We start from the raw sequence: 9798 nt of genomic DNA, 5'->3' as shown, positions 1-9798 counted from the left end.
TTTTTTTTTTTTTTTTTGGTAGAAACAGCAATGCTGTGTTGTTTTTTTTCCTCTCTTGGCTTTTTAACAAGAAGGCAGAATAAAGCACGGAGCTGCAGCATGCAGTCATGGTGTGGCTGGGGAGAACTCTTGTTCTGTTTGCAATGATGAGAAGTGAAACAGAGTTCAAGGTCCGTGCCATATCAGAGCCATCTATCAGACGATGGAGCCTTGAACTGTTCATTTATGGGATGGAGAAGTGACGCTGTGCGGCCTGCTGGCAGGCATTGCTCATGCCCTCAGGCCTGTCAGGGCTGCAGGGGCATGAGCACTCAGGATACAGCCTCAGCCGTGAATCAGCCCTGTGTGTGCTGGGGGCTTGATGACTGAAGAGCCTCATACATCCCGAAAAGCAGTGCAGTGACAGAACTGCTGACAAATCCATATCTGTGCTGCCATCCCCAGCCACCACTGTGGGCCTACGTGCACCAGGCACTGCGATCCTGCTGTGATCAAAGGCCAGGCTGTCAGAGCAGAGCTCTCCCTGCCAGCCCAAGCAGTCTTTGAATACATACATGTACATTAAAGCTCCCTAAAAATACTGCCAGCTGCTGCATGGCCTGCCCACATCTCGTTAGGAACTCACAACGCACAGCAACCGGGGTTTGTAGGAACTGAGCCCTCACCACTGTGCTATGCAGCAGCACTGGGCCCTATGAACTCTTTAAATCCAGACAGCTGCATTTCTGTTTAAACAAATTCTGCAGCTGGACAGTTAGGGCAGGCTGTTCCCACCAAGGGGTGGGATGCAAGAAGGGGATGCTTTAATGCATCTGCAAAGAGCAGAGCTGCTCAACCCAGAGCCTGGCCCCCAGCTCAGATTCTTAAGTCGTTCTGTCCATCAGCTCTCGTGCTTTTACTGATAGATCTGCTTATTCTACTGTAAAACAAAATATTTGCAAATTTGTTATCGATTTACACATTTCAGAAATACTTGAGAAAATAAGTGGTTTTACATATATCCTTAGTGTGAATTGCTGCACGATTGACACACCACTGTACACTGGTTTTGGTTGCAAGTGATGCTTACAGCACATCAGAATCCTAAAATGAGAGCACACTGAATCCCCTTCGGCTGTCTGGATATATTTTTATTAATGGTCAGTATGAATTCCAAAAGATATTTTGAATCATTTTTGTCACCGTCTACATCGTGTAGAAACAGTCTTTAAATGTAATGTAGTTGAGTTTTTAAGGAGGCAGGTTCCAGTCCCAATGCAAATAACCACTGTTTATCAGATAATTTAAACTCACGCAAGGAGCCGCAAATACATATTGATGTTCTCAGTGGAGAAACACAGCTCTGTATTACAGGGCTAGATTCAAGAAAATATTCCTCTCCCTCACCCCTGCAGTAAAACTGTAGATGAATAAGAAACACCTTGAATCTAGAAACAGTCCAAGCTTCCAGCTAAAAAGTAAACGTCTCATTAATTACCACGGTAGTTTTTATCTCCAACTCGATAGCAATTTTTTCCTATCAGCCTTGCCAGGCTCTTTCACAAGTGCACACTTTACAACATAATGATAAGTATCCAGTGCAGTTATCTGAGAGTGGCCTGTATTAGACAAGCAAAATCTCTGAGAATTTCTGGACAGCAGAGGTAAGATGATGAGGTATCAATTATGCTAAATTTGCTGGTCTGCCTTGATCACCACAGGTGACAAAATAGATTTTCATTTTTCACTCCCAAGAAGTTTTTGTGATAGCATTACTGTGGAATAGCAACCTAAATAATGTATGTTTCAATCCAGTATATCCTGTATTTTAGCCAACTTCAAATGTGGTGAAAGCTATATAGGGCTGAGCCAGAAATATCTGTTAATGCAAGTGTATGTTGGAGTATGACATTTCATGCAAAAATAAGAATCTGCAGCTGCTGTAGAAAATCAGCAGGACCCTTTAACTCTACAAACATTTCTGCACTGTGAGAAGAACACATACACAATTACACTGTTCTTTCATTTTGAGAGGCACTCTTCTATGACATGCAAAAACGAGACCAATACTGTTCCAGTCAGTAGTCTGTTACTCTAAATTGGTTAGCTGTCCCATTCTCCATTATTCTGATCATTATTTTCCTCTTCTTCAGAATCAGCAGACACTTTCTTAATTCTCTGGATGACTGCTTTAATGCTTCTTTCTAGCTCATTAGTAGATTCTTTACTGACATCTTTCTCAGTATCTCGATTCACTTTTCTTAGTTTAACTCCTTGCCTTATGGCAGAGAGGATGTTGTCTTTCACAGAGGCATATGGATTCGGCTGTTCCACTTTGCGAAGATGAACTTCCCCACGTTTTAGAGAAGCCAACACCTCATCCATCGTACCTGCAACAAATAAGTCTATTGTTAACAGAAGGAGGAAGACAACCACAGTTACAAGTATAGAACCCTACCCATGTGTTTAGAGTCCTTTCTTTCTTCTTTCTGTTGCTAGCAAAGATGAATAGTTCCTTCTGGCACAGTCGTAATATAGCTCCTGCAGTGCCATGCTCTGGCATGGAAGAGTTAAGCCTTTGTATCTTGAATTGAGAATCGAACGCCTCTTCAACTTTATACGAGGTTGAGAACTAACAAAGAAATTACACACAAAGGAGAATGCTTCTTTTTCATTATAACTTTATGGGCTTTCAAAAAAATTTTACTGAACCAAAAAATCTCTTGTATACCCTATTAGAAACAATCTACCGCTCCTCCTAGCTTGCTCAGATGCCTGCTGAGACTGTCAATTGCATTTTTGCTCAGCACAGAGACAAATGAAAAGATTTGAGTAGAAGGGTTTGAAACTACACCATTGAAGTCAGTGGGAGCCAGATCACACCCCAAGCAGGCAGGCAGACAGCTCTTTTCTGTGTGGCCTTAAAAAAAATAATTCCCATTTCACAACGTGATTTAAATCTCAGGCTATGTTTCTGAAATTCAGACCATAAAGAGCACCACAGTGAGAAAGCTTCTACTGGCTCTATTGATACATGCTGCAATTTGTGTTGTAGTCCTCTTTGTGGATTCTTAGTCAGACTGTCAGATGGGGAAGGCAGTTTCCCTGGACAGCAGTCCACTGCCACAGCCACAGGTCCAGACCACCTGTGACACACAGCTGAAAGGATTTTTGCCACACACAGTGCACAGTGTTATCTGATTAAGCACTGAAAATGCAACATTCTGCTGAATCCTGTGGTACCTTCAGAAACTGACAGAAATGCTATAAAAGGATCAAGCAGAGACCCACAAAGTTGTCTTGCAAAGCTTTCTAGTAAGCAAGCTTCTAGAGAGCCTGTTCCAGCAGCAATCAGAATACTCTGGTGTACAACCTGTGTTACTAATCAAAGCCTTTTATGAGTATCTGTGGCAGAGCAATCCCGCAGACCTGTGGGAAGAACAGCACACCTGAAGTCAGCACACTAATCCTCTGGATGCACAGTAGTTTGTCATGCTAGCCTGACTGCATTCAGCCCACCAACTGCTCACACTTCCTCACACCATGGAAGAATTCAAAATTCTTAACTTTCTTCAGTCTTTCTGCCTGTGGTTTGCCTCTTAACTGAGAAGATACGAAGGCTGCTTAGATGTATTTTGAATAGTCTGAAAAGGAATGCACTGTATTTAAAGACCTGCTTCATTTTAGCATGAACTCTACTGGGACAAACGGCCATAAAAAAAATTGCTGCCTTCCAACTTAGTTCAATCTGCCTGACACAGTCCAAATACCTGCTTGCTTTAGAGACAAAAATAAAGTCTGCTAGCAGGATGTAACCAGTGCAGCCTTGAGAGGCTGCTGAGCTCTATTCTCATTCTAACAACTGTGCTTTAATTGCAGAGTTCAGCCTTCAATTACACCTGCATGATCTTGCTAACAAAACAGAGGTGTAACAGAGCAGAATTTTTGTCCTAGGAATGCAAATATGCCAAAGCTATCCATCTGCCTTTCAAATCCTGGTTGAATTCTGCATGAATTCTCTCAAGAATCCTTTATTCAGAAACCAAGCAAATTGTAAGCAGACACAGGCTATGCATACCTTAGAAATGGAAGCAGACCAGCTGCTAGCTCTGTAGTACATATATCATAAGCACTAAAGTGTAGCCTTAGTAAAACCACAAATTTACCTACAGTGTTTTTTTTGACTGGACCGGTGATTTATCCTCATCAAAACAGTCATTCTGTTCAACTGTTGTAAAATCATGGAAAAAATAAGTCTGATAATAAAGGTTGCTTACCATCACCATGAATAACAAGAATAAATTCCCTCTACCTGGAATTTCTTCTGACACCTTCCTACCTCTTACACCAGTGGGATCTTCAGTGTCAAGAGAATGCCTGCAGATCTTGAATTAAGGTCTCTACAGAACTAGTACTGCTGTGATTAAACACAATTTAGTCTTACTTATAAGGCTGTACTTGATAAGTTTAAGATATCAGCAGAGATTCAAGTGCAGATGTTTTAAAACATCAACCTGAATGTTCAGCTTGACAGCATTTCCCCAAAAACACTAAGTCATACACTCGATGTCAGGATCCTGTGAAGCATATCAAACTGGATCGACTAACCACGGTTACTCCTTTGGGATTCTGAGTTATGGTCAGTGTTACTGTATGTTCATCTCTTAAACTAAATTTCTAAGAACTTCTTTCTCTTGAGAAAGACTGCACACTATTACCGTCTAGAACCAGAAGGAGAACTGAAGAATACCAGAAAGGAAGAATGAAAAACATCAGTCGATGTGAGCCTACTTACCTATGCAATTATTTATAGACCTCCTGGATGAGTCATCCTGTCTGTGCAGTGCAGGGCTTTCTGAAGGGTCATCACAGCTAAGTGGCTTGTCCTCTATTGTTGATCTTGCCTTTAAATGCAGAGGTAAGGGAGGAGGTAGCGGTGGAGCAGGTGGAGGAGGTGGAGGAGGTGGAGGTGGTAAGGATGGAGAGACCATCAACTCCTCACTGTGCTTTTGTTGCTTTGAATCACCAGCAGTAATAAAACTCTGGACAGGGATATCTGCTGGGGTATTCTGTTGTGAAGTTTCTGATACTTGTGCTTCTAGTAGCAGTAAGCTCTTTGGCTGCTCTAGTGCTGGACTTGCTCTTGATGGAGGAGGAGGGCCCGCTACAGCAGCCTTCCGAGTGATGCTTCGTGGCAATCTGGGACTGAGAGGCTCTGGATGAGATGTTTTCAGCACAACATGAGCTGGACACTTCTAAAAAATTGTAAGGTGGAAGGTCACATCTCCATTGGACTAGACAAACAAGCATCCCCAAAGAGACAAAAAGCAGAAGAGCACAAACCTGTACCACCCGCCCACTCAAGAAGAAAATTCAGCACCAAACATATTTAAAGGAATACAAAGGTGTTTCTTTCAAAGTCATTTCCTCTTATATTCTTTGCAGCAGGCTCTGCACCCAGAAACTATTTCCTTAGTGGGCTGCATTCTCTTTACTCATTAAACACAATCCTATTTCAGGCTACCCAAATGGAGGTCGAAGATTTGGACCATGCTCTAGATATTAGATGTTGTGTTTTGATATCATATGGGACAACTGTAGCCCACACTGCTTACCTCCCTGAATGTCTTCAGCCTCTCCAGTGTTTTCTGGCGCTCCTGGCTTATCCAAGCTTTTTTCTTTTTCTCTTCCTCTTTTTGCTTGTCTCTTTTCTGCATTAAAACACAAGTGAGTGATCATTTATGCGTGAAAACAAGCAGCTGCTTAATTCTTCAAGGCTGCTATTCAGTACTCACTATTTGTATGCTGTGATGCTGTTGGAAGCGTTTTTTCCACTCTTCTGCTTGTTGCAGTCTCTGCCGGTGACTTGCTTCACACTGATCCTGGTAGAACAGCAAAATTCATGCAATTCTTGGTTAGTTCACGTTCACTGTGTGCCACGTGTGCCATTAACACCCCGTGCGCAAGCTACCAATAACCAATGCAAGTGCGTGGCCGTGCCATGAAGGATGGCTAAGCTCAACGGGTGGCAGATGTGAGACACTGAAGGTGAGATCTGTGGGACTACTTCATGGCTAAAGCCAATGAGTTTTTTTTTTTTTTTACCCTAACTAATGATAGAGTTATTCATGCTACAGAAGGAGTATAAACCAGGTCTGAAAAGGTGCTTCTGTCTTATGTTTAGGTTAAAAAAAAAAATGAATGAATGAAAGAAATGGAGAAAAAAGAAAAAGGCAGCAACAAGCTCTGAAGAAATTTTACCCAAGTATCACCTAGTGGGAAGGGGTGCTAAGACACGAGAAGGAAGGCAAGAAGGACATTAGAAGGGCACTGCAAAAAATACAAGGCTACTTGCCCTCTGTCCATTTTACTTGCCATAGCTCTTATGTGCAAAGGCCAGGGAAGTAAATATATGTGAAGCACACTGAATGCCTACCAGGAGTGCCTTGCGTTAGTAACAAAACTGAAGCTGCAGGCGTCAGTGTTTTCTCCAGGAGTCGCTATTTGTCACTGTATGGGGGGGGATATCCACATGACTGTGCAAGCAAATCATTTGGCTTCCATGTTATGTAACCACTAGACAGCAATTAAGTGAATGAAAATAGAAGCAAAGAAAGTGCCTGTATAGGAAGCAGTTGCAAGCAAGAGACAATGATCATTCACATAACAGTTTCAGTGTCATTCCCACTCTGTCCAGGCTAGCTAGGGGTAAAAGGCCAAAAAATCTTGAGCTTGAGCTCTGCTCTCTGCTTCAGTGAGGCTGTGCAAATAAGCCCAGCTCACTGGGAAGGCTCACAAGAGTCAACTGTGATCTTTCTTATGTTGTCCTAGTATTCTGCTTCAGACAGTAAAATAAAGGAAAAAACTGCCCCTTGCACAGAACTGAGAGGCTGGAGAGAGAATTGCTGTAGTTAAATTTCCCCTCCCTTCAAAGATAACGTATCACAGTGTGGGTTGCTCTGTCACTGCAGCTTCCTTCATAGCAGGCCAGGTTTTCTCCTGCACTGCAGCTGCTTTGAAGACGACTGGCGGGGCAAAGCTCCGGCTGGCCACAGCAGGGCTCTGTATGAGGTTTAGCTGACAGAAAACCACCTCCTGGGTCACCCATGCAAGTCTGTGCTCTCTCAGTACGTTTGAGAGGCACTCGTACCACACAGCAGAGCGTAAGGTTGGCTTAAAACCACACTGCCCCCCTTCCTGCTTTAGAGGCCTTGGCACAGAGTCACATATCTACGTTCCACCCAAATCTTTGCTATTTGTTTCCTGTCCATCCCTTGTGAGTCAACACTCATGATATCAGCTACAGAAAATGCACATCTCCAGGACTGCATTTACTTTTTTGTTCCTGAGGTAGGCTCTCCTCGCACAGACAGTCCCACGCTTTGTCTCCAACTGCTTAGTCTTCTGCCTCAGCACCGTCATTTCTGACAAGTTAGCGTAATGGTGTTCCATTGTCTGTTCAATGACCTTGAGCTCCTCAGGATTTTCACATGTATCATAGTAAACAACTTCATCCTGTTTCTCTAAAAAGGCATTTGGTATTTTTTTTTTAAAACCCAAAAATTGCCACAGTTATTTAAACATTTAAAGAACTAATGACATTTTAAAAGCCGCTGAGGGCAGTGAGTTAGTTATTAGAAAGTATAAAGCTCCAGAGCCGAGCTTGGTCCTTTCAAGCTTTAGGCAAACATGTCATGCTACTCACAGGGGTGTTTTGCAGGATCAGATTTATGCTGTTAACATTTGCTGTTATTTAGCTTCCTCTCTCAAATGTCTCTCTGTGCTTTAACTCCTACCTTCACCAACTGGAGTATTCCTGGAAAACTGAAGGCTGATCTGATTAACGTGTAGCTTACTTTACTATTCACCAGCTCTTAACTATGCAGCAAGCACAAGTGATGTTTACATCACAGGATACACAGTAACAGAGAACTCATCAAAGACAAATAAGTGTAGAGATACCTAATTTGGTCATAAGCATATTAGGAACAAACTTTTAAACAGGAATATAAGCAGCACTCAAGTAGTATATAAATATAATTCTTTTTGTCAATACAGGATGTATTTGGCAATTTCTACACGTTAAATTACAACAAACTTGTGACCTACTGAAATACTTCCTGAAATTAATCACTATCATAGTTTCTATGGATCCCATAGCTATGTGAGCAATAAGTATTTGCAACGTAAGTTATTCCACTTGCCAAACCAGTGCATGTATTTATTACAGATGCTGTCAAGATGAAATACCAGTGTATTTTTTTTAAATACTTGTGTTATCAAATTAGTGTCAGAAGACAAAAATATCAGATAATGCTAGAGCACCAGTGCTTCCCAGCGATGCTTTCTACTAGCAAGACCTGAGTAGGGATAATCTTTTATTTTTTTAATTATTATTATTTTAAACACAAAGAGCAGGTCATCACCCTTGTATTCTATATATATATAGAGAGAGAATATATATATGCTTAGTTATTTCTTTATTCTTACCTTTAATCTGTCTCCTCAAAGTGTCCAACTGTACAACGAGCAGCATTTCTTCGTGTTTCAATATGTCAAGCTGTACATTATATAATTCCAATTGGGTTTCATAATAATATATTTCTAGCTCCTCTGCCACGGTTACATTCTCTTCTTGTTCATTGAGGTTCTCCATCTGTACAGCCCCAAAGAGAAAATAAAAGGCACTGATAACAAAATTTACACACAGGAAACAAGCGTGCATACTTTAATCTACTAAGATGCCCAGGTACCTGCAGCATCTGGCCTATCTGGCAGCTGCTTAAGTGCTTTGGTATGGAAATAACAGAACATCACAAACGGGATGGAGCAGACCTCTGAGGAGGAGGCAGCCTCGTTAGTCCAGAGCTATAATTTTACCTTAAGACTACTGGGAAAAACTTCATTATGATCTGCACAAATAACACTACTACTCTTGGAAAATAAAAGTCGGATACACTTAGCAGCAGTAAAATGGCATGAAACACAATAGGTCAGAATATCAAAATCAAGCAAATATTCTGATTTTGCAGTGTCCACTGAACATAATATCTGCTCTTTATTTCCTTAAAATCAACAATTTTAAAGGTTAATACCATAAATGCTAACATGATACTTGGTACTTGTATGGGCATTTATCTTAACCTTTCTTAAGTGTCTCCATGCATGCAGGAACAATTTTAAAAACTGGAAACCAGCATTTTCTCATAACTTAAAACCACATTGAAAACCGTCTAGTTCAAGCCTTGTGTTTGTTAAATTAAAAATGAATTTATCTTCCCCAAACTGTGAAGAAACACCAGGTCATTGTGTCATCAGTTTTCAAGTGTTTAAAAACATTCAGGTCAGCTCTGCAACCCTGTAAAATACACAGCATTGAACGCAGGTACTTTGCTGAAAGAAGACTCTCATTTATTTCATAGACAAAGACTGTGAAAGTCTCCCCGTGACCCCTTAGGTAGGTTTTGACCAGATTTTCACAAAACATTGACAGTAAAGGAGGCTTTGCAGAGTCTTACGTTTTTCTGAATAGCAGCTCTCTTCTGTTTCAGGCATAATTCTCTTGCCCTCAAATGCTGAAGGGTCTCTTTAGCTAACATACATTTCAGGTTTTCTAGTCGTGGCAAAGCTGATGCCCACGTTGCTTTACCAAATCTTTCCTGGTCTTGTTCCATCTGCTTATGCATTGCTGCAGATTAAAATATTGCAATAAGAGAGAAGAAATGCAGAAAACCAACAATCTGTGTGCATTTCTACTATAGCTGCAGAAGTAAAAATGCTGATGCTATTAAACAATGCCTGAAGCTTTTTAAAAATTAA

At 41.3% G+C, this 9798-nt stretch overlaps 1 protein-coding gene across 1 annotated transcript in view; it reads right to left on the bottom strand.

Moving 5' to 3' along the window:
* The window catches only part of WHAMM (WAS protein homolog associated with actin, golgi membranes and microtubules), a 13343-nt gene continuing 4654 nt past the window's right edge, over window positions 1110–9798 (bottom strand). The window contains exons 4-10 of the mRNA XM_021407668.1: window positions 9498–9667; window positions 8470–8635; window positions 7315–7502; window positions 5775–5861; window positions 5595–5690; window positions 4775–5234; window positions 1110–2369 (exon numbers count right to left, since the gene is read on the bottom strand). Coding sequence (XP_021263343.1) covers window positions 2083–2369; window positions 4775–5234; window positions 5595–5690; window positions 5775–5861; window positions 7315–7502; window positions 8470–8635; window positions 9498–9667 — 1454 coding nt within the window. The 3' untranslated portion in view covers window positions 1110–2082. The remainder of the gene's footprint in view (window positions 2370–4774; window positions 5235–5594; window positions 5691–5774; window positions 5862–7314; window positions 7503–8469; window positions 8636–9497; window positions 9668–9798) is intronic.

This window comes from Numida meleagris, chromosome 9 (assembly GCF_002078875.1).
Source record: "Numida meleagris isolate 19003 breed g44 Domestic line chromosome 9, NumMel1.0, whole genome shotgun sequence".
In the NCBI taxonomy this organism is placed as follows: Eukaryota; Metazoa; Chordata; class Aves; order Galliformes; family Numididae; genus Numida; species Numida meleagris.
The sequence above is the reverse complement of the archived record's forward strand: the minus strand, read 5'-3'. Positions and strand labels throughout refer to the sequence as shown.